Below are 25,498 nucleotides of genomic sequence, written 5' to 3' on the forward strand. Positions count from 1 at the left end.
TCTCCCACAGATACCAAAATCCCAGGATGCTCAAGTCCCTTATATAAAATGGCGTAGTATTTGCATATAACCTATGCACATTCTCCCATATACTTTAAATCATCTCTAGGTTTCTTATAATACCTAATACAATATAAATGCTATGTAAATAATTGTTAACTGTATTGTTTAGGGAATAATGACAAGAAAAAAGTCTGTCCATGCTCAGTACAGAGGCAATTGTATGCTTAACTACACGGTGCACATCAGCCACAATGTAACTTTTTATTTTCTGAATATTTTTGATCCACTGTTGGTTGAATCTGCAGTTGTAGAATCTGTAGATGCAGAATCTGGAGATACAGAGGGTTGGCAGTATATTCTAATATTTCCATAATTAAAAAATAATAATAATATAAAGGGCTACACGCGGTATCAAAGAGATATTGTCAGTGCTTTTATTCAATGACATAGGGCTTAGTCTAATTTAACTAGTTTCCAAACTTGAAGGCTACTTTGAGGCTGTGTTCAATTTTAAAGACTATGCTACCAGTAGAAATGACAAACCACCAACAAAGATTGTACTGGAGTTGGCTGCCTGGAACCAAGGAAAGTTATCTTTTGTGGTTGTAAAGCTGGTGTTTTCTGGTCTCACTAATGAGGTTAGGTTCCTCAATGTCAAACAGCAATGAAAGGAGCCAGACTTTCCATATTGTTTGCTACATTCTGTGTGCATGTCAAAAATAGATCCAAAGCTATGGCAACTGAAAAATATTTGTTTTAATCAGTGTTTGGGAAACAAATGCTTGTATTTGGCTTCAGGATTGGCTTCTTCAGTATTGATATTGGCAGATCCAATTCACAATAAAGTCCTACAACACTTGTGTTGTTTTTAAAAATCCCATATGGACTTACCTTGTAAAACCTCTTGGTACATTTGCATTTTTGTTTCCTGGAGGTTCCTTTGGATTTGTTTGGCTCTAGTATCATGATTATTTATTATATTTTCCCTTGGAATATAAAAAGAAAGAACTCACTTGTTACATTTAGTCATTTATATATTTAACAAGTATTTATGGATCTACTGTTACGTGGCCTTTTTCTTTGCTCTCTGGAAAGATATAAAAACGATTCCAATAAGCATTCTCATCTCAGCGTACTTTCAACCCTGTAAAGAGGACAAATTATGGGCCAGGTATTGAGCTAAGTGCTGGAGATGTAGAGGTGAACATGCAAAGTTCCTGACTTCATGTTGCCCCACATAATCAAGATAGACAGAGATTAGAGAAGCTTTGTGGAGAAAATAACCTTGAAGCTGGAGTCATAAAGGACAAATCAGTGTTAGCCAGACAAAGTGGAATGGCATAGAAGGCATCTCTTAAGGAGAGGGAACAGTAAATGCACATTGAGGTCCTGGGATGGAAAAGAGCCTGTGTTGTTTATTTGCAGATGTAGAAACATTATCTTTCCAGGGTCTCAGAGTGAACTGGACTCAGTCTGGAGATAGAGTCACAGGAATCAAATCATGATGGCCTTATATATGCACCAGACTAATAATTGATTATCTGTAATGAAATAAATATCATGCAGACTAGAATGCCCATGGACTGAGTATTTCTCCCAGTCGATAAATCTACGTGAGAAGCTTATTTATGCTTATTAAACTTGCTTTGTAATCCAAGCATCCAAATTAGGGGTTACTTACATGATTCAGAGGTTCCCAGTCTATGATTGCTTCTGCATGCATCTCTGGAATATGAATGGAACTACCATTGGGAATAAACTGGTTAAATTTGAGGGCCTTGTCTCTTATGTAGTGTTGGGTATTACACACCAATCACTATTTTTTTCTGTGACTCCCTCTTTTCTGTTTTTTTTTGTGTGTGTGTGTGGTGTTTTTGTTGTTGTTTTTGTTTTTGTGCTGGCCATCCAGGTTATGATTGTCGTTTCTTACTTTTTATTTATTAAATTTTTTTTTATTTTTCAATTACAGTTGACATACAATATTTTATTAATTTCAGGTGTACACAGTAGTGATTAGACATTTATATAACTTACGAAGTGGTCCCCCTGATAAATCTAGCACCCACCTGACATCATACATAGTTATTAGAATCATATTAAATATATTCTCTATGCTGTACTTTACATCCCTGTGACTATTTTGTAACTGCCAATTTGTACTTCTTAATCCCTTCACCTTTTGACATTTCTTATTGTTATATGTCCAATCAATTGAGGAAATAATAAAGTAGTTTGTTTATGATTGCACAGCCAGTAAGTGGCAGAAACAGGATTTAGAACCTAGACACTCTGCTTACAGAACCCAGGATTTTAACTACTTCATTATACTGTCTTATTTCTCCTTACATCACTTTTTACTGCTCCTTTCCTTAAAACTGCAGGAAGTTACTTGCTGGAAACTAATGAGCATTGATAGTAAGTAAACTTTCTATGGTGCCCTAACACTGCCACCTGGTGGTAAAACAGTTTCCAACTTCCCAGCAAAAGTTGAATGAAATGCTCACTGGCCTTTTCCCCTAATTACGCCAATACAGTCAAGAAATTATGAATTCTGTTTGATCCTGCTTTCAATCAAACACAAGTAATGTAAGAAAAAAATAAGAGCAAAACAGTACGAATGTTGAGCCCCTGAAGGGATCTAAATTTTGCTGAATAAAATAATGTAACCTACCATAGGAAACTCTTGAGTACCTATTTTGTGATAATATATATTTAACAACTATACATTTTCAAAACCTATATATTTTTGAGACCTAATTGGGCCTTATTATATTTTGAAAAACTGGTTTTTCCTGATTTATTGCTGTGATGACTCATTTTAGACACCAATTTCTTTCTGCTGTTCAAACTCAGGATTCAAAAATAACTCAAGATTAATTAGCAATTACTAACCATTAACCACTCTTCGAAAGAAAAAAAGAGGGGCTGTACAGAAAAATTGGCTTTGTTGCTTTTCCATCTACTGACATGCAATTGACTTTCGTTTAGCACCTCTCTCTATAGTTTGCTATCCACCATTCAGTATGTCTTACCAGAAGTTCAGAAGTAATGTAACACAACATGTTCAACAATAAACCAGAAAAAAATCACATTGAAATCAACTGATTTTAGAGCTGGGAGACACCCGAGAGCTTTTCTAATCTAGATCACACTATTTGTTTGTGTTTTCACAGGGGAACTATGGGAAATCTTGGAAGAACAGAATTCCTGAACTGACTTTTGGGGTGGTAGTGGTCCAAATCAGAAAGTACTCATTATGGCTTCCTGTAGCCTTCAAGGACATGGCCACGGTGGGATGTGGCATTGACCCTGAGGCCGAGGTGGGGGTATTGATGGACAGCTTTCACAATGATTTATTTTTGTCTTTGATCAAATGCTTTCAAACACAACATCATGACAAACTGGTGTGTTGAGCTTAGATGCAAGGCATACTGCAAGTAATACGTTACTAATAATTATAGCGCCACTGTTTGCAAATGCTTTCCCTCAAACAACTTCAAACTAAGAGGAAAGTTGCAAGTACAGTACAAAGAACACTTTTCCCTTTGAGAGTAAGTTGTCAACCTGATGTCTCATCATCCCTTAATATTCTCATGTGTGTTTCCACAAACAAGGACGTTCTCTTAGATGACCTCAATACAGCCATTGACATCAGGAAATTAACACTGATAAAGTACTGGTGTTTAGTCCTCAGACCCCATCCAAGTTTTGCCAGATGTTCCAATAATTTCCTTTATAGCAAAAGGACTAGGTTCAGATCAAATAGTGCTTTTAGTTGTCAACTCTCTTTAGTCTCATTCACTCTAAAGCAGTTCCTCAGTCTTTTTTGACTTTCATTACCTTGAGACTTTTAAAGTTTGCAATTATTTTATAGAAGGTCCATCAATTTGTTTTTGCATGATGCTTCCTCATAATTTGATTCAGATTATGCATCCTTGACAGAAATATCACAGATATGATGCTGAGTTTATCTCATTGTATCTGATTAGATACAATGGAATCACCCATGGAATCAGCCTTTTTTTCCCAAGGAGTCCTGGTTTACTTTCATGAAGAATGTTATTTAGAAGCCAAGATCTCAGTGCTAGCTTATGTGTATGTATGTATACACATATATGTGATATACGATATACACTCTATATGGAAAATCATGAGGTCACAACAGTGTTTCTAATTTCAGTATAATGCCACAGATTCCACTCTAGTTTTTCCCTTTTCACATCTGCAATTCCTTTCTGTGACAGTGAGAAACCTGGTTCTACTTGTCCTTCTTAGTATGCTGACTTATTTCATCAACCCCCCTGTTGCAACCAACATTCCGCTGTGGCTGCTGCTCCACGCCCTGCGAGATGGTCTCCTCATGCACTCCGGTCACACGCGAGCAAGGTCTGTCCTCAGCATGGACCGCTTTCTCATCCTGCTCAGGTCGGCCCCGCATTCTGAGCTATCACGTCCCCTCACCTCCCTGGATATGGACGCCTACCTTCCTGTGACTTGCCTAATACCTTTGGGACTGAAGTTCCTCTCTGTTCAGGAACAGAGAGGAAGGAAAGGGAAGGGAAAAGAGAGGAAGAATAGAAAGAGTTGCATACAGACCAAAAAAAAACAACAACAAACAACACAAAACAAAAACAAAAAAAACCCAAAAAACACATTATAGCAAATTCTTTTTTACTCATTTATGTGCTAATGTATCTTCTTTTGCTACTCAAATGTAAGCTCCATGAGATAGAGCCTGTATCTATCTTATTTACCATTACACACCTAGCACTTAGCATATTTTTTGACACAAAGTAGGTATGCTTAAACTTTGTGAATAAAGGAATGAATAGCATGAGAAAAACAAAGAGCTTTATAGCTAACATGTCGGGAAATGTATGTAACCTGCAACCAAACTTATCCAAGCCTTGGCCTGAAAGCTGGCTTTGTGTCACATCTAACAGTGTATGGCACATAGTAAGTAGTCAATAAATTTAAGTGGATAGACCCAAGGCATTATTTGATGCATACATTTCTTCTGTTGTATGTGTCACAGTGGGGGAAAAAAGCTGGGAACTATGGTTCTTTAAATGATGAAACAGGTTTACAAAATTTAAAAACCATACCAGGATGAATAAGCTCAGGGTTAATTTGAACAGAACAAACACTTAATAAAGTGAGTTAAATTAGTGAAGTGCAATTATCAGAGATAGAAATGGAGTTGGATAAATTCAGGCTAGTAAATCTGAGGAAAAAGAAATGGAATAATTTAAATACGGGGTAAGCCTGACTGTGTGCAAACCCAGAAGGAAGAGATCTGTGGGTCCCAGTGGAGATACCACACTAATGACAAAGGGAAGATGTTGAACGGGTTATTCTGATTATAACCTTAAGAATGGGTCCTCATTTCAAGTTTTAGTGACATGACTAACATAAGTTCTTAACACAATTCACCAGCTTCGTTTACTTATTACTGCGCCCCCTTCTTCCTAGGCAGTAGGAGTGCTTTTCAAACTAAAATGACCCAATTGCCTCCCCCATCCGGTGGATTGTGAAAAACAGGTCCTACAAACTTTTAAGCTAAAATATTTAGACTTTTGTATCAGCCTGAAAGATGAATTCTTCATCCATTCAACAGGTGTTAACTGTCTACCCTGTGCAAGGTACTGTTTTTCTTGGTTGTAGGAGGTACAGTGCTGACAGGGTGGATACAATCCCTACCCTCATGGTGCTTGTAGCCTAATAGGGGCCAGAGTTGAGGGGCACAGAGGAGGATAAAGGGACAGATCACAGAGCCAAGATGTGTGACACAAAATAGGGACTTTGGTGTTTTAGAGCAATGAATTAGTCCTTTAGACCACATGGTCACTGTTTTTGCTTGAAATGTTGTAATTCCACAAAACACCCTTCCCTGAAGCAGGCGTACATGATGTTTTTGTATCCACCCTGTTCCCTGCCCTAGTAGGGCAGGGTTATCGGGCAGTGAATACAATCCACTGCATTCCATACAGCTCTGACCCAGGCTAGTCCATTTTATCTAGCTTGGCGCTCCATATGTGAAGCAAGGTTACAAACTCTTCAAAAATAAGATATGTGAAGAATGGTTAAAATAATAGGATTACTCAACTGACAGAGGTTGCTAGTAATTTTAAATAATGGCTTTCAGACCTTTGAAAGGTGAATAACTGATGTTAGGCTATGAAACATTTCTCTGGATTTGAGTCTAAAGGTATTAGAAATAGTCAGGTCCCTAAAACAAAAAGGAAGAATTATTTTCATTATTAGTAATATTATGTTGATGCTCTACTGGAAAAAACACAAACAGAACAATGTACAATATCAGGGTTGGGAATACAAATAAGCCTAGAAGCCAAGATTCAAATTTCATTTTTAGTTTCTAAAGTATTTACAAGTTGCGTATTTCCAAGTTTGGATGTGTGAGAAAGAAAAAAAGGTCCCCTGAGACCATATACAGAGGAAGGACTGTAGACACAGATTGACTAACACTGTGCTTCCTGCTTTTTATTTGATTCAATTCTTTGAAGAAAAAAAAAAGATATAAGAATTGCTGATGCACAGGCCAGCCCAGTGCTAGCATACATGGGCTTTGAAAGCTTCTCTAATTTTCATCTCTCTGTGATCATGTGTGGTACTGTGTAGAGCAAGAAAAACAGAACCTAGGGATGGGTTTCCAGTCCTACATCTACAGTCTATCTTTGCCAATGGAAGCACTGTCCTTTGAACGTGAGATACAACCAATCAATTGACATTTATTTTCAACTATGTGCCAGACCCTCAGCAAGGAACTTCCTCATAAAGTTGAGCTGGGTAAGGGACTGGAATAAGGGCTATAGCCCAAACTTGGGAGTCAATAGGGGCTAATGGAGATCACATGCTCACCCCCAGGACCTGATCTGAGCATTTTTAATAGGCTATCTGAGTGTTTTCCTTATAGAAAATAGGAGAATTTTGCTTCTTTTCTTTCCCATTCTTGTTAGTTCTTGTTTTCTGTGTGTCCTAATAACCATATATTTCATTTTCCACCCATCCAGACTCCTTGCTCCTCCCCATTGGGTCTGGAGAGAACTCATAAATGTCATTGTTCACAAAGCCACTCTCTATGCTCGCCAGAGTCACAAATCCGCTCTCAGATGGGTTCACAGCCATGTTGTCATAGTCACAAGACATGTCATCAGGAGTCGCTTCTCCAGAACAGACTCGGAATGAAATGTTTTTCAAGTCTGGCCGGGTCTCGGCTAAATCAGCTTCACTTTGTTTTCGTATCACATTGTAAACCTCTAGGTCCGGACTGTTTCCTTGATGAGAAGAGGGCCAAATGGTGTGCTGCTCCTTTGTGCTGGGGCCTGGCTGCTCTCGTTTCCTAGGACAAAACAAAACCAGGGCTGAGGATTTCAGACAAGGGGACTCAGACTGTCCCTGTGCCTCCTGGTCAGGCGGGAGGAAGCCATTCCGCAGTCACTATGCTGCCCTTCTCACCGACCTGAACTTACAAGTCAGGGCTTTGGGGTGGGGCGTGGTAACCAAACAGGAAAGTGTGGTTATGATCAAAGCCATTGTGTCTCTATCATTCACTGCTGCCAGAGCATAGAGCAGAGGTGCTTATCCTGGGATTCCCCAGAGCCCCCAGAGGGTCCATGAATAGGATTGGATGGGGAGGAAATATCACATTTAAAAACCCATCTCTAAGTGAAATTTAGTGTGCCCTTCAATTCTAAATGTAGGCAACAAACCAGAGTAGAATTAATAATATCTTTGACTTTATCACCAACAGAAATCATAGATATTTCATCACATCACATTTATAATAGATGCCTTAACACACTTTATACTCATCTCGACTTCAATCTGATGTAGTCTATTTTATGCATTAAAAAATATTGTTCTGGGCAGGAGGCCATAGGCTTCACCAGACTGCTATAGGGATCTGTGGCACACACAAAAAATTAAAAACCTCTGAGATAGACTTCAGTTTCTGAGTCACAATTCCCAAATCCTGGTGAGATGCTAAATAGTAAGGAAGAGAAATCAAGAACCAACTGCAGAGTAAGCAGTTGGAAAATATATTTGTAGCTTTTTGAAATAAATTCTATTTTCTGATTAAAAGGAATTACCTAATAAAAATGATCATAGGAAGGGCTAACATTTTTGAGTGCTTACTACATGCCTATTCTGCATGTACTAACTGCTTTAACTCTAATAATCCTATAAGGAAATTGTTATTAAATGAAGTAGGTTCTACACCAGAATCTTACTAATTCATCTTCAATTGGTCATCAAAGGGTGTCAAATCTTAAATTGGACCTTAGTTTCCCTGGTGTAGAATGAGCACACCAGCCTTCTTCTACTATGTATACCATGATGATGGGGAATAAAAAGGTAGGTGAAAAGAGCTCTGGGCACCTCAAAAATGGTGGCACATGATCCATAAACAGAGATGCCCTAGGTTACTTAGTGTAGCTATTTCGTAGCAATCTATAGTTATGTATACAATTGAAAGAAAATTCAATGAAAAGGATTTGGCTATTTTATTTTGAATAAAGTGATTTAGTTTCAGATGTTTGCCAGAATGCCTTGAACAGTCATTTTTCCTATGGTTCACTATTCATTCCTTCACTCACCCAATAAAAATTTTGGAGTGAAAGCATACATTCGTGAGAGAACTTTGAGGAGTGATGAGTGGATACACAGGAGGTGAATAACACAGTCTCACTCCTCAAGTCATTTAAAATCTTCCACACAAAAAAATGAAAGGATGTAAGATCATTCTCTTAATCACAACTAAACACAAATGCTTCATATTTCTGAATGCCTTGCGCACGGCAGAGAATTTACTCTTATATCTGCAGTGGTGGTTCTCCTGGAGCTGCCATGACTTTTAATGAAGTAAACAGGGCATTGTCCAAATCTTAAAGAGTTCAGAAGACACAAACGTTTACGCGATGAAGGTTTTACTTGCCTCCTTCTATAGATCCAAACCCAACATACAACTGTGGTGACGACAAGGAGAAGGAGAAGGGGAATGCTGGGGATTAGGATGTAGGCAAGATTCAAGGCAGCTTCTGAAAAGAAAAACACACATTATCAGTATTAATAATGTTTTTGTGTGCTGCAAAACAGTCTTCAAAAAGCATAATCAATATAGAGTATTCCAAAGAGCACATTCCTAGAAGGAAAGAGATACACAATTACCCAGTTAGCAAAGTCTTCCCAGTTTCAATAAATGAGCATTTTAAATAACCTGTTCCAATATCCTAAATAGTAGAGAAAAGAAATTTAAAATTTTGGGTCTCATGCAAAATATCAGAAGGGCAGTTTTGTTTATTAAATTTTTTTTTCCAGAGGAAATAGATTTTCTCTTTTCTTGTCCTTCTTCTCCGTTAACAAACAGTCTGCTTGGGCAGTGTGGATATCTTTGACTCTAAGGCCAGAAACGATAGTTCCCAAGGTGGGGAGGGAGGCGGGGAAGAAGAAGCAAGCCAGAAGTCTTAGAGTTTTTACCAGGAAAGGAAGGTCACATGAAGAACATGAATCAGACTAGAACCTTCCCAACATTTCTGATTAAGGCTAACTGCATCCAGTTGGGTGCATGAGCAGTGATTGTGGTGGATGCTTCGAAGTCTGCTTTCCTGATCTTTCCTATCCTTTAAGTCTTAGAACCAGAGAATTTTTCCACAAGTGGCTTTGGGAGAAATCATGGATTGGGGACTGACCCCTTTTCTACTCCCACTGATCCAAGATTCCCGGCCATTCAGAGGCTATTGCTTTGTTTTTCTGTGAGGCTGCAAACTTGACAACCACCAAAAAACCCCAAAAACCAAAAAACAACAAAAGACCCCCAAAACAAAACCCACTTTAAATACACTAATAACAAGATAAAATTGCCACCTCTGCCTAGCACTTTGTACTTTTATCAAAACATTTTCACATATTATTTCACATGTTTCACATATTTGTTGTATTATAATGAATTTGATTGGCCTTTGCCCTTGGTTCCTGGGAGGGAGGCTTTAAATCTTTGAAAGTTATCAGATAATAGGAGTGACTGTTATTCATGAGCCCCTCAGACCGTATCAGAGTTTATGCCCACAGAGATGTCTCAGGATGGAGGTTGGTGGGAAGGGAGTTGGGCCTAGAGACTGAGTTCAATTACATGGCCAATAATCAAATCAATCATGTCTGTGTAATGATACCTCAATAAAACGTCTGCACACCAAAGCTCAATGGAGCTTTCTGGTTGGGGCAGGCATCGATGTGTCAGGAGCATGAAAAAGCATCCTGATTCTACAGAGAGAGGACACAGAAGCTCCTCATTTGGGACCCTTCCAGACTTCATTTTATGTGTTTCATTTGGCTGGTCCTGATTTGTATCCTTTATACTGAAATGTAGTCATAACTATAGCATTTTCCTGAGTTCTCTGAGCTGTTCTCCCAAATTAATGGACCTGAGGGGGTTGTGGGCACCCCTTCGATTTATAGCCACTTAATCAGAAGTGTGGGTGGCCTGGGGACCCTCAGAACTTGTGGCTGATGTCTGAAATGAAGGCATTGTTATTGGGGTCTGAGCCCCTTAACCTATAGGGTCTGCAATAACTTGGAGTGGTTAGTGTCAGAATGTAATTGCAGTATTGCAATATCTTATTTCATTTTATGGACACAATCTCTTAGGTAGGTGAGAAAAATATTACTTCTGTTATGCAAATGATTAAACTGAAGCACAGAGAAATTAAGTGTTTTTTTGTTGTTGTTGTTGTTATTGTTGTTGTTGTCCGGTGACAGAAACCCAGATTTTCCTCTTGAAACTCAAGATGAGAGTCAAGTTTGAAAGTCGATTAACACTCCAATTTATCACCCCATTTTTAAAAAATCTTTTGTGATTTAACTTTTAAAATGTTTTTGCCCACTTTCTCTATTTGTTTCACAAATGAATATTAACCCTGGATGTTATGCATCATAGCCTGGGTCTTTCTGCTCTTATTTCTCTATGTCCGTTTTCTCAGTATCTGCCCCCTTCACCTCCCCATCACTTCTGGGTGGTTCCCAGGGCTCTGACTTCACACAGATTTTTCACCCCCTGTTTAGTCTAATCTCCCCAATATCTTAGGATAGCTTCATTTGCATATTTCTGATGAAATCTAACATTTAATAGAATTTTTGCAAAGTCATAAATGTCGTCTAGTTCCATTATTAAGTAGCTGTGGGAAAGAAGAAAATAGGGAATGCAACCATAGGTAATTTGTGATCAAGAGAGTCCCATTATCTATTTTTCCCAGGCGACTTCTGAATATACCTTTGTTTTCTTTAAATGTTTCTTTGGCCTCTTCTTTCTCTATGTCTTCTGGAAGTATAGGTATGGCTGGCTCTGTTCCTTCACCTGGAGACAGACACATGGACTTGAGAACCTGGAGAAAGGCATCATAATCCAGATGTTCCCTGAGGTCCTACCATGTTCAAGGTGGGATGCCAAAAAGCAGTAGCAATGTGACCAGTGCCATTTATAAACATAGAAAAGTAAAGGGTAGAATTTGTTGGTGTAGAGGTTGAATTATCTTCATCTTTCTGGTGAGACTCTTGCTGCCAAGAATCATGTACTGGAATATCCAGCAGCAGTTGACATCAAGGCACACAAAGTACTGAGGTGCTAAGGTGAAGAGCCAATGACTCACTTCTAGAACCATAAATTATCAGTTTGGCTCACTTCTTGTTTAATTAGATCAAATTCTTCCTTTCATATTGTCAATAATGATGAGTAACTTTCCAAATCAAATTTTCAACTATTCCTTTACAGCTTTGAAAAATAGACAACAGTAGAGAGTGAGATTACCATGGCTGGGTGTGGCATACGAGGGCTGACAATTCAGTTTGCGAACTTGTTGCAATGATGTTGCTGTTTTTGACATCAGAGGGATTATTCATTATGAATTTGTACCAACTGGACAAACAATTAACCAAGTTTACTATTTGGAAGTTCTGAAAACGCTGCATGAAAAAGTTAGACGACCTGAACTTTTTGCCAATAAATCATGGCTCTTGCATCACGACAATACACCAGCTCACATAGCACTATCTGTGAGGGAGTGTTTAGCCAGTAAACAAATAACTGTATTGGAACACCCTCTCTACTCACCTGATCTGGCTCCCAGTGACTTCTTTCTTTACCCGAAGATAAAGGAAATATTGAAAGGAAGACACTTTGATGACATTCAGGACATCAAGGATAATACGTTGACAGCTCTGATGGCCATTCCAGAAAGTTCCAAAATTTCTTTGAAGGGTAGACTAGGTGCTGGCATCAGTGCATAGCTTCCCAAGGGGAGTACTTCAAAGGTGACCACAGTGATCAAGGTAGCATTTTTTCTAGGATGAGTTCTCGAACTTAATTGTCAGACCTCGTATACCTGTCCAAATGGTCTGGGTTAACACCAGTGGTTTTTCTGTTGAATAATCTGGTCTAAAGGAGATATGGTTCTAAACCTATGAAGAAGGGCTGCGAAATAGCCCAAATTAACGCAAATCTCAAAAGACAGGCTTACCTCCGGGCCCCGTAGAAGGAGCTGTTGATTTCTCTGTTGTAGAAAGAAACAAAAATGAAGATAATAATTAACTTTCCATGCCATCTGAATGAAATAGGCCCGATCGTGGCATCCATTTATTTGCTCATTCAGTCATCCAATAAACTATCTTAGTGTTACTTGATGCCAGGAATGGGGTTAGTAAGTCAAAAGAATCACTTGTGCGCAAAAATTAGCCTTCCCCTAGCTTTGCTTGGCACTTTTTTCTTTATTAAAAGTATTTTGAAACTTTCAAATATGGGAATTTCCAAACATACACAAAATAGAGAGATTGGTATAATGAACTTCTGTGTACCATCACTTAGCGTCAACTCTTATCAACATATGGCTAACATAGTTTCAACAAGAATCCCTACTTCTCCCCAACTACACTGAGGTCTGGATTATTTTAAAGCAACCCAAGACATTTTAACAATTCGTGCTGGGGATGTTTTAGAAAGTGACAAACATGAATCTCCAAGCCATGGAAACACTTGAGGGGCTAAATAGATCACCAACCAGCCCCAAGGCAGAGACTGGTGATCTAGAATCCTGAGTCATTTTAAATATTTCAGAGCCTTGGGAAAGTCAGGTTGCACAGACAATTTACGTCAAATGTTTGCACTTTTGGCTGGGAGTGTGTCAACCTCTTATAGTGGCAGTCACTCTCTTATGCTAATCAGATGCCCTGGGATTCATAGGGATGAGGTTCTTAAGGGCAAGATTTTAGAATTCATAGTCCGAAGGCCAGGATGCCAAGGCTATTCAAGAGAAAACGCAATCATCTTCTCACAAGTGTGTGAGTTTGTAGAGGTGATGCAAATCCATTAATTTATTTAAAAAACACTTACATAGTGCATACTATCTAATGGAAACATCATCACGTTCTGCTTTATAAAAATAAACACAATTTATCCTGCTAATGGCCTTTTGAGTTAGGTCCTGACTTTGTACACTAGGAAACGGCGGTACAAGGAGATTAAATAACTTGTCCAAATCTTGCAGCTAATAAGCAGCTAAACTGGGATTTGAACAAAATATTCAAATAAAAGTTAAAATCACAAGGAGACAAACTCTGTGCTAGGTAGTGGATATTCAATAGCAAATGAGAAATGGTCCCATCCCTCTAAGACTCTCATATACTACAGTTTGGCCATAAAATATGGAAATGCAGGACAATATTAATAAATATAGATTTTGTGATATTGTGTTACAATGTATAGTATACTCAATTACATGTATGATCTAGTCATCATTCATGATTCAATTCATTGGGAACAACTTCAGTAAACAGCACATTAATGCATCATTTCCTTCAGTCCTGCAGTGCATCTGCAATGGGTTACCTCTGATGACTTGCCTCTGATTTTCACTGTGTCCACCTGTGCCTTTAGCATATCCCAGATGTAATCAAGTGTTCAGATCTGGCTAGCATGCCACCTACTTCATGTGGTCATGGTTGTCAAATCTAGTTTTAGATGTTATTCAACTGGTCTCTTGCCACTCTAGCATAATGGATGGTGTGCCATCTTGTTGGAACCACACTGGATGAACTTCCCTGAGCCCATCAAGTGGCAGGATTAGTTGGTCAAGCATGTATGTTTCCAGACCTCATGCCAACCCTATAGTGAAGGGGACAAACTTGTAAACAGCAAACTTGTACACTGGCAGTTAAAGTACCATGTGTGTGTGTGTTTGTGTATGTGTGTGTGTAGTTAGGATCCTCACAGGAGGAACACCTAACCTCATTTTGAGGGGCCCTTGAATGTTTCCCGGAAGAAATTATCTTTTTACTTTCTTATTTTGAAGTAATTTCAGATTTATGAAAATTTGCAAGAATAGTACAAAGAATTTCTATGTGTCTTCCACCCAAATGTTCTCATTTCATCATATTTCATTTATTTAATTATTCTCTTTATGTATATATCTATATTTATCTCTCTATATATTTTTATTTATGTCTACATAGAGCCACATATATGTATAAAAACATATGCAGACACATGCATAAGTTTTTTCTTGAGAGTAAGTTGAAGACATGGTTACACTTTACTCCTAAATACTTCAATGTGTATTTTACTGGCAACCTTGTGGTTGAGAGCCCACTGGCCCATGTGGGAATGGAACCGGCAACCCCTGGAGCTAGGATCACGGAGCTCTAACCGCCTGAGCCACCGGGCCAGCCCTTGAATGTCTATTTTAGAAGGTGGGGGTGGGAAGCATTCTCTTACATCACCACAGTACAGTGATCAAAACTAAGAAATCAGCATTGATATCCTATTATCTAACCTACAGACCTTATTTAAATTCTCCCAATTTTCCTAATGCCCTTTATACACGTCATCATCATCATCATCATCATCATCATCCAGAATCCAACCCACAATCACCTGTTGCACTCAGTTGTTATGAGAGAAGGTGATGTTTAACCTACACCTGAAAGGTGAGAATGAGTTCACGGAGAAAGAAGAGGTTTTCAAGCACAGGAAACAGCAATTAAGAACTCTTGGGGAACTTCACAGAGTGCAGAGGAGGTGGGATGGGGGAAGAGGTGGTGAGAAATGACACTGGAGATTGGCAAGGGTCTGATCACAGATCTTTTTATGGCAGGCTAAGGTGTGTGAACTTAACCTGAGGATGGGGGGGCCAGATAAAGGCAAGGTGTTAGTTTTTTGCTATGTGCCCATCTCCCTCTGCCAGATCTATTCTAGTTGTTCTCTGTGTCCTGGAAGGCTGACCTCTATGGATTGTGTCATTGGGGCTCCCTTGTCCTTTGGCTTCTGATTGGTCTTAATCAAAGGGAGGCAGAGGCAGGAGATCAGAAAGCAGGAGGAGAGAGAGGTTGCAGTATTTATTCCCCAGGTCCCCTTCTCACTTCACTGTGCTTTGACAGTAGCTGCATTGTATGGTTACAGCTCCTGTTTGGGTGGCTCCTCTTTCATGACTCCAAGCTTTCTGTGGGTTCTGCTAAAGCCATTCTCTCCCCTCACTCCTTTAGGCCTATGGGTAGTAACAGCTTCAATCATAGCTAGTCCCCGGGCACTTCTCTTGCTCTTTGCCCATACTTCTGCAAATATCCTTTTACTATACTCTCCTCATTAAACCCTTACATCTTTTTCCTGCCAGGACTCAGTCTAATACAGGTAAAAGCAAAAGTAATGAAGAATCTGATTTAAAAAAAAAACAACCAAATAAACAAACAAACAAAAAACTGAACTAGGTTCAGAATCCAAAAAAAAAAAAAAGAGAAAAAAGGATATGAAAACAACTGTCATAATCTCACATTTTAAAAAATGTTTAAAAAGTACAAAATTTAAAATTATGGCACTAATAGGATATAATGAACCAAAGTGATGGGAAGCCAGTGTGTAACAAATATCTTGCTTTCATTGCTCTGAAAGGTAACCTACTAAGCCAGCCTCCGTCTTTGCAACCTCCCTGCCTAAGACAGTTCTGTGTGGTGGAGAGGGCCAAGTCTCTGGAGAAAAGAGTTCATCCGAGGGGGGTGAAAAGGGAGGAAAGAAACCTTTTAGCAGCAAAAATTTCAGCAAAAGCATAGTCCAATTCAAACAATATTTAAATGATAGAATTATTTAATCACCAATTGGATATAACTAACAAGTCATTCTACTCCGGTCAGGAAAGGATGCAGAATTGGAGCCAAGCAGTTGGCTTCACGGAGATGAGAAACTTCAGGAACAGATCAAAAATCATTAGATCATAGTCAGTTATAATGGAGGAATTTGGGAAACTCTAGTAGAATGAGACTACAGTCTTGTAGCCCAAACCCTTAACAGATCTATAAGCAAATGCCAGTTGAATTTGCAAGGCACACATAGAAGGTGGCCTGGGAGTTTGAGCCTGATCATTAAATTGTCTGCTCTCTGCGCAGTCTCAGTGAAACTGGTGTATTTTATCATCGACCTCCTCTGGTTTCCTTAAAGCCCCAGAAAATAATCTCATATGGCTGTTAGAAGACTTGCAGGAACAATGGCCAGCTTCCTCTCATATTTCTTCTTTATTCCAAGTTCCTACAGCCAACCTCACATGTGGAAAGAATAAGAATTTGTAATCGTACACTTAGAGGGCTTTTTGTTTCCTGAAGTTCTCATAATTCTTGCTTTATCATATATAAATCAGCCCCTTTCTTTTCTTCATCCCTTCTCTTAGCATCTGATACTCCTCCACTGTGCTAGAATTACTCCTCAATGAGAAAGTGTTATTACATTTCCCTCTGTAAGAGTTCCCAATTCTTTAACACTGCTGGCATTTGCAGCAAGCTTTCTTAGGGACTACTTAACAAATTCTGGGAACTAGCAGTTGCTTGAGAAATGAGAGAGGAAGTTGAGAATTCAGCCACATAACTTGAGAGAGGATTCATTACCATCGGAATATTTGCAAATGAAATTATTCTTCGTGTTGCATCGGTCATCATTCCACTGGAACATGTACGGGCCCCCAATACCGGTGGGTGCTGATGGCTGATGGTACATGACCACGCAGACCTCGCTGCCACAGGAAGGCTCATCCACATACCAGTTCCTGTAGGAAGGGAGTCAACAATAGAGGCAACTGGAGAAGGTACCACAGGACTTCAAAGCCTTTAATTTCCCACAAAATTCCACTGTGCCATGAACTTAAGATTCTGCTTCAGAACACAATACACAGAAAGAGAGGAATAGAAGTACTGCCAGTAAGTAGAATCACACACTTTCTAATATGGACATCACAGTCAATCATCTGACATTTGCCTCAAACTCTTTGCAGGGAAGAATATATTACTACATGATGTCTGCAAAGTAATTATGAGAAGAAGCAGCTAGCAGTCCTATCTGGACGATATTACTTCTTTCTTGCTTTTTGATAACTGGGTTTGTTTTTCTATTTTTAGAAACTGATGCACTGAGAAGAGGCATGATTTAACCTCACCCAGAGCTTGCCCTGCTACCCATCTCCCCATTTTTAATTGTTTATAACTACCTTCCCAGCCCTGGGAAGCAGATGGAAAATTCAAGCATCTGAGCAAGACTTTCCAAAATGTAGAGGCTGTCAAAGCAGGTGAGGGGGTGGAGACAAGAGCAGGGGGCCCACAAAGTCTTTTGCAGTTGTTTCCACTTTGTCAGGCTCATGAGCCCTTCTGTAAACCTCCACTGATAGATTTCTTGTCTTTGTCTCCCTAACTCCTGGATGGATGCGTTAGCAGCCTCAGCTCCACTATCCAGTGGTACTTGGAATGAAATGATGCTGCCACTCAGTTGGATATGTGGGTGCTGGTAAAAGGCTTTGGATTCCATAGAGAGTTTAAGTGCTGTGAGCACCCACCACATGCGTTGACCCAGTGCTGGGCTCTCTAGTCTGCCTGGTTATCCACCTGAGCTGTTTCCTTCTAGCACTCAGATCTTATCTGATGCTCAGATTATTAGCTGGGCCCTGCTGCTCTGCCTAACTCTTGTCAGAGCCCCCACTTAGGAGACAGCTAAGAGATAGTTCTCCTGGTAGCACCCCATTATAGCTCTGTTTGAGTGCTGTGTTGCTGTCCACTAAAAGGAAGATCCTTTGCTCTACCCACTGGGTTGAATGTGCCTGAACAACAGCTGAGTTTGCAAAGCTGCTTGGACACTATGCCTGGATAGCTGGGGGCCCTGGCTGAAGCTGGGCTCTCATTAGTTACCTCCAGGCCATTTCACAATCCCATTGGTGGGCCTCCTACCCTGTGTTGCCCATTTTCCTTCCCACTGGCCTTATGCCTTCATGCTATTTCATTTCACAGATGATGGAATGGATGGAATATTATACCTGGCACCTAGTTTCTGGACTTGAGCCAGTTTTCAGGCTCAGAACTCACAGATGGAAGGAGAGACTAAGTTCTTGGGAGGGAGGACCCTGCAGATGCACTTGGTAATGATTTCCCCTGTTCTCCCAAAGGGACCCAGGACCACTTATTTAAATAACCATACACTGGGGAAAGAGGAATACCCAATATTATAAAGACTGTTGGACACAGGGTATAAGTTAACATTGATGCCCAAAGACTTGAAGTGTCATCAAGGCTACCTATTAGAGTGAGCACCAATTGAGGCCAGGTATCAAGTGGAGTTCTGGCCCAGGACCAGCTCACAGTGGACTCCGCCTAGTGGTAATTCCCCAGTCCCCAAATATATGAATTGAAAGCCTATGTGGAAAGGGTTAAAATAGTGGAGGAGATCAAGTGGAAGCCTCTGAAACTGCACTCTTCCCCACCATCTCCAAGACAGCAAAATCAAAACAATATCTTATCCAGGGGAAGATGACAGTGCCACCCCTACTGTGCCACCCCTAACGATCTAGAGAATGCAAGGGTGGTATTCCCCCTCATATCTCTATTTAATTCACTAGTCTGGCTCCTGCAGAAAAAAAGGCAGATCCTGAAGGATGATACTGGAGTAGCATAAACTCAACCAAGTAGAAGTCTTAGTTGTAGCTGTGAGCACCCTACCTTTTTGCTAGAGCAGGTTAACATGCCCTCAGTACTTAGTATGTAGATTGGGTGAACACTTTCTTTTCAACCAGTATCAGAAAAATAATCAGAAATAGTCTGCATTCACTTGGAATGGGCGACAGTATACATTTATGGTCCTGCCTCAGGACTATACTAATTTTCCTACCCTATGTCAGAATATGGTGTGAAGAGACCTGGGCTGCCTAGACATCTTGCAGAAAATCACACTCATCCACTATCTTGTGGACACCATGCTAATTTAGTCAGATGAACAAGAAGTAGCTAGTACATTGGAGGCCTTAGTAAGTAAGACTCATGTGCTGCAAGGGTTGGGGATAAACCCTGTGAAAATTTAGGGGCCTGCCATTTCATGAAAATGTGTACATGTCTAGTGATTTAGGAAATGCCACAGCATCCCTTATGGATTAAAGGGATTTCATGCAATAACTTGAAGAAGGAAGCGTAGCACATAGTAAGCCTATTTGGGTTCTAGAGGCAGCATATTTCACACCTGGAAATAATGCTCCGGTCCATATACCAGCTGACACAAAAGACAGCTATCTTTGAATGGGGTCCAGAGCAGAAAAGGACTCTGAAGCAGGCCTAGGCTGTGGTGCAAGTTGTCTTGTCACTTGGGCCATATGATCAAGTCGACTATTAGAAGTACCAGTGGTGGGGAAAATAATGACTGTCATATAGAATTTGTGACAAACCCCAGTGAGTGAATCACAATACAGACACCTAGGATTCTGCAGTAAGGCCATGTCATCTGTAACTGAGAAAGATCACCCTTTGTAAAACAACTCCTGGCTTACCACGAGGCAAGGAGCACCAAGAGACCATGCAATCCAATTTGCCCATCATGAGTGAGGTATAGTCAGACACACCTAGTCATAGGTCCATTGTAAGATGGAAGAGGTATATACAGGACCAAAGAGCACTGTACGAATGGGCAGAGCAGATGGCCATGACATCTACCGCTGTTGTACCAGAGCCTCTCTCTCAGCTTACACCTACAGCTGCATAAGGGAATCCCTTACACCCAGCAGATAGACGCAGCCTGAGCTTGCTTTGTGGGTAGGTCAGCCAAGTATGGGAGTACAACTCCAAATGGACAACAGCTGCACTATAGCCCCACTCAGAGGTGGCCTTGAAAGACGAAGTGGTAAGGGGACATTCTCCCAATGGCCAGAGCTTGGTTAGTGCACCTAGTTAACCTCTTTGTATGGGAAGAGTAGTTATTGGAGGTGAGAATAGATAAAGACTCAGGAGTAGGGCAGAGAGCTTGGCCGGCTGATCAGCAGAAAAAAATCTTTCTTAAAGGAGAAAGAGTGGAAGATTGGAGACAGGGAGCCATTGGACAGAGTGATGTGAATAGATATGGCAGCAGGCATAAAGTATGAGACTCTATCACATATTAAAGCCACCAGAAAGCATCTAGCGAGAGGCCTTAAGCAATCAGGGAGACAAAATGACTCAGCGAGTTGATGTCAACCAGCCTATTATCAGCCTAGTGAGTCCTCCTCTTCCTCACTGACCTGGCAGTGATCCAGCCTGCCTCCTTTTCGAGTTATGTCAAGTGAGTTAGCTGCTGTGGGCTCAACATACTTACCTGAATGTTGATGTGCTGCCATCGATCCAAGCGTAAAGATCCTGGCAGGCTGTGCCATTGCTTTGTTTCTCCTCACGCCTCCTGAGCCCAATCCAGAAATCACCATCAGATGCCAGGAGGTTTTCAATGAACTTTTCTATCAGTCTCTGTTCATCTTCAGACTCGATGCTGACTATCTGGCCCCCATCCCTCCGGCAGGCTGCTCTGGCTTCCTCAAAGTTCAGTCTTCGAGAAGCATCATGGAAGTAAATGACTTTATAACAAGGCCTTTTTGTCCCTCCCCGGCAGACCAGCTGCCCTAGAGAAAAAGGAAGCCAATATATTTCAGTGTCTCCTCAGATATACCAGGGCAGGGGTGCTTAGAAGCCTGTGAATGAAGCCATCCCTGGGCAGGAATTCTGATTACTCACCAGTGGACTGTTACAATGTCCCTAAGGGTTCTCTGAACAAGTTAATACCCCTTTCAACCTGGAGATGCGTGAGTTAAACTATACTGTGTAGGGACTCTATGTTTTGTTTGTTCCATCACAAATTCTTGAAAAGCAGACATTTTTTTACTATCCTTTAAAAGAGAGGTAGAGGAAGGCATACAAATCAGGTGACAGTGTGCTAAAAGTGAGTTATCTCTGTTTGGTTGTTCCTTCAGGTAAGAGAGCCATTCTGAAGTTGGGTGTGGGCTTCTCTACCCTGGAGCCCTCTGCCTATGTGGCAGGACTGAGAATTCACCTAGTCTATGGTATAAGCAGAAACTATGAGCATCAGATCCGTGGGGTTTTCTGCTACTGGTCTTGCCTAAACACAACAGCTAAGGTTTACTGAACTCTCAGTATGTGCCATGAGCTATGCTATGGGCTTTTACATTTACACCCATTCTTTATCTCACTGAACTCTCATAGTAATGCTCTGGTGTAGGTATTGTTTATGCCCCATTTTATAGAAGAGAAGACTGAGGCTTAGAGAAATTAAGTAATTTGGCTAAGGTCACTCAGCAGCATTGCCCGAGTCAGAACACAGATCTAATAACAAAGTCATGCCGGTAACCACTGAACTATATGGCCCATTTCCCAGTCCACCCCAGGCTCAGGTTGCTCTGGGAGCCCATGCAACGTGTCTCATCTGACTGACACCTGAAGGGCAGAAGACCATTTCAAATAGATGGGATTCTATTGAGGTGCAAATAAATTGTTCACTGGTACACACCTGGCTTGTGTCTGGGTGCCTGAAGCCTTGCTGCACCTGAAACATTAGCCTCATTATTCCTTTGTTTAATCACATGTACTGAATGTACACTGTGCCTGGCACTGTGCTAGGTGCTGGAAATATAGAAACAAATGCCAGTTCCTAGCCCACAGGAGCAGACAGCATATGTTTCTGGATCCAGATGTACAAAGTGAAAAACAAATTGCAACAAGGGAAATCCCTTGCATTGGAGAGCCCCATCGTAGGCTGTGGGTGTGAATTGCTGCCATAGAGCAAGGGATAAAGGATTTTGGTTTGGGAACCTCTTCCCAGCACTCATGGAATGTTCTCATTTTCCTACCTTGCTTTGCAGCAGTGCAGTGAGCCAGATAGCATTCATTATTTTCAGTGCTAAATGGGAACAGAGCACTTACAAATAATCCAGAAAGCTCCTGTGATTTCTTATTTTCTATTTCTTCTTTCATCGCTTTGGTAAAGAAATTCTCAATAAGCAACAAGTTATAAGAGGTTTGCATCTTCTTCATTGGTCTGTCATTCTGCTATTGCTAAGTAGAGAATACTTAACATGACTGGTCCACCAGGAAAATAGAAGGCCTCAAAAGCGGGACATTCTCACTAAAGAAGTGTTCCAGAGAGACTGCGACCACCCGCCAAAGAGTCTGTGGCTGGGCTACTGTCTACGGAGAAGGCTGGGTCAGCCCAGCTTCTATGAATGCTTAGAGGTGGCTCCAAATGGGCAGCAACAAATGAATGAGTCCCAGGAACCCTCATCCCGGCCACCAGCAAAACATAAACTGGAGTTAAATTTACTGGCAGTCCCCGCTTTCCCACCGTCGGATTACCAAGGGAAAACCTAACACCTTAAGGGAGTTTCCTGTGTGGGTCCAGCCTGGTCATACATCCCAAGTCAGCTGGTGAGTGCCAGAGCTGGAAGGAGGCCCAGGGCCACATCTGGTTCCCCTGCCTTCAGGAAGTGTCTTTCTCTTCTCGTTTGCAGGAAGGGGAAGGGCGAGAGGGCGGGAGGTCCTCCACCGCCACGGACAGAATCCATGCAGCCCTAACCCAAGCAGCCTAATTCAGTTACCCTCCCCTTTCGCTGCCCCGCACCCCACCCTATCCTGAAACCAGCTTTAGATTCTTTTAGTCAGCAGCGGAAGCATGGATCACCGAGTGTAGGTTTTCATTCTCCATCCCTTTCCGCGAGCCTGCCGCCTGCGAGGCGGACCTGAGAAAGGAGCCCGGACATTTTCTCCCCGACATGCAGAACGAATGGAAGAGGCAAGAAGTCAAAGCACTGTACCTCCTCTGAGGTCCAAGTCCGAGGCTGCAGTGACACGACAAGAGGAAGGAAGCAGAGAGAGTCACCTCCCGGAGTCAGGCGGGGCATGTCCCGCGCTAACCAGGTTACTTTTTCGATCTCTAAGCGCTCGTATTCCAGGCGCTGTATGCAGCCATCCTCCCCACAGAAGAGACCGGGAGTAACCGGCTGGGTTCCCACGGCACCTTCGATCCAGAATCCCTACTATACCCTCTGTCTCCAGGGGGCAGGACAAGGGAGTTGGTGAACCCGCCCCGCGCTGGGGTAGCGGTTTTGTTTCGCCGCTCAGTGGAGCGGGCCGAGGGGGCGCCTACTGGGCACATTTACTCACTGTCCAACCCAGCCTACGTCTCCGGAATTCCCGTAACCCTGGGCTGGGAAAGCACTTCGAGCTATCCAGGATATACAGGGAACCCGCGCGGGTCACATTCGCGGGGAGTTTGCTCCTCTAGAAGCAGGGGACGCCGGAGGGCTGTCTACTAGTAGGGTGGGGCGCCCCTCTCTCTGCCGACTACCAGAGAAAAGGCGCGGCATCCCTGAAAACGGTCATCAGCAGCTGGGGTGCCGTGGGTGTATCAGCCGAGCCCTCCCGGGAACCACCTTCCTCCCCAGCGCGCGCACTCACCACTTTGCAGACGACCGGTCGCGCCCCCAGGCTCCGCCAGCAGCACCGCCAGCAGCACGGCCTGCAGCGCAGCTCCCAGCTGCATGGCTCGGCTCTACTGCGCCCTCGGACACACGGGCGCTACCCCGGTGGAGTCGGCGGACAGGCAGCGGCATGCACCACAACTGCAACGGCGGCAGCAACATCTCGGGAGGACCGACGGGCCCGGCACCCGGAGGAGGCGGGGAGGGCGCGGAGCCAGCCTGTCGCCCCTCCGCCCCCTGGGACGTCACTGCGGAGAGGGTAGCCCCTCGGGCTGCCCCGCCCCCGATAGCCTACTCCAGCAAGCAAGGCGCCAGACACCCAACCCGCGGTAGGGGAGCGAGCAGAGGAGGGGAGCCAGCTTCCCGCCCCACTCCGAGCTTTCCAGGCAGCTCCTGCATTTGCCTAGAGCGCAGGGCCCGGGAAACCCCCGTCTGACTTCTCTAAAATCTGAGGAAGAGAGCACTGTGGCTGAAAACAGGACCTCATCTCACCCCCACTCCTGGGGGCATAGCCAAATTCACCCAGCCCTCCAGGCTCTGCAGTGCGGGCCTACGGGAGAGGCAAGGGACTGACTCCTAGCTGAGGCTGGGTAGGCTGCAGGCCAGGCGCTCAGCTCTACCCCCGAGTAAGGAGTGCTGCTGAGAAATGAGATGCTGAGGTAGGCAATATGCCTACTGGCCAGGCAAGTTATGGGACAGCTCCGATAGCGTCCAGAGAAGGAGGCTAAGTTGGAGTTCTGGCTGAGAGGACAGCAGCTCCACCAGAAGCCAAAGGGTGACCCTGAAATCAGCAAGGAAGTAATACTGTACTACTGTTTGGGGGCACATGTTAGGAGGTGGGGGTGATTGTTCAGCCTTGGACTTGTGATTAGAAGGGAGATGAATCACCGCCTTTTCCCCCCTGCCCAAATAGTGATCCCAGTTCTTCTGGGAAAGCTTTCCTCAGCAACCCAGCCCTCAGTGTGGGCTCCTTCTAAACTCCCACAGTAGTTGCATTCTACACTTGCTTCTTATAGTAGTAAGCAAAACATTTTCAAATATATTAAGACAATAAAGTGTGAGCCTCCTGTCCAAAAACTAAAGGTATAAGTGGCAGAAGGTGGGTGTGATTTCCTTGCCTTTCCCCCACACCATGCTCTTATGAAGCATAGCAGAAAGTCCATCTGGGCTGCTGACTACTGGGTTTGGGTCTCACCTGAACCCCTGCAGTTCTAGACAAACAGGCCTGAATACAGGATGGAGGGGAGGAGGAATCTTTTTCAATACCAGCTGATACCGTGTTTCCCTGAAAATAAGACCTAGCCGGACAATCAGTTCTAATGCATCTTTTGGAGCAAAAATTAATATAAGACCCTGTCTTATTTTACTATAATATAAGACCAAGTATTTAACATAGTAAATATAATGTAATATAATATAATACTGGGTCTTATGTTAATTTTTGCTCCAATAGATGCATTGGAGCTGATTGTCCGGCTAGGTCTTATTTTGGGGGAAACACTGTAATATGGGGAAGCTCTGCTACTGCAGAAAACAGTAGCATCAGCATGCTGAGAACTCACTTTATGGCAAGTTCATTTACAGCCTATCTTTATGTCTGAATTAGAATATCTCTTATCCAACATACATTCTTTCTAGAAACTCCTGATTATCACAACAATCAAAGAGAGTAGCTATGGTGAAAAGCAGCC

The 25,498-nt window shown here is 42.2% G+C and overlaps 1 protein-coding gene across 2 annotated transcripts; it reads right to left on the bottom strand.

The window, feature by feature from the left end:
- Nucleotides 1–6,358: 6,358 nt before the first annotated feature.
- LAYN (layilin) lies at nucleotides 6,359–24,001 on the bottom strand. 2 transcript variants are annotated; one of them, XM_019715326.3, is made up of 8 exons: nucleotides 23,785–24,001; nucleotides 23,142–23,165; nucleotides 20,642–20,939; nucleotides 16,936–17,093; nucleotides 12,534–12,566; nucleotides 11,291–11,374; nucleotides 8,960–9,062; nucleotides 6,857–7,363 (listed from the first exon to the last, which is right to left on the bottom strand). In XM_019715326.3, exons 1-8 carry the CDS (start codon nucleotides 23,867–23,869, stop codon nucleotides 7,000–7,002), a joined length of 1,149 nt encoding a protein of 382 aa, XP_019570885.2. In that variant the 5' UTR covers nucleotides 23,870–24,001; the 3' UTR covers nucleotides 6,857–6,999. The 2 variants fall into 2 exon arrangements, with proteins under 2 accessions (XP_019570886.2, XP_019570885.2); XM_019715327.3 differs by lacking the exon at nucleotides 23,142–23,165 and having other exon boundaries at nucleotides 6,359–7,363.
- Nucleotides 24,002–25,498: the final 1,497 nt, after the last annotated feature.

This window comes from Rhinolophus sinicus, chromosome 14 (assembly GCF_057876585.1).
Source record: "Rhinolophus sinicus isolate RSI-liver-muscle chromosome 14, RSI-T2T, whole genome shotgun sequence".
NCBI lineage: Eukaryota > Metazoa > Chordata > Mammalia > Chiroptera > Rhinolophidae > Rhinolophus > Rhinolophus sinicus.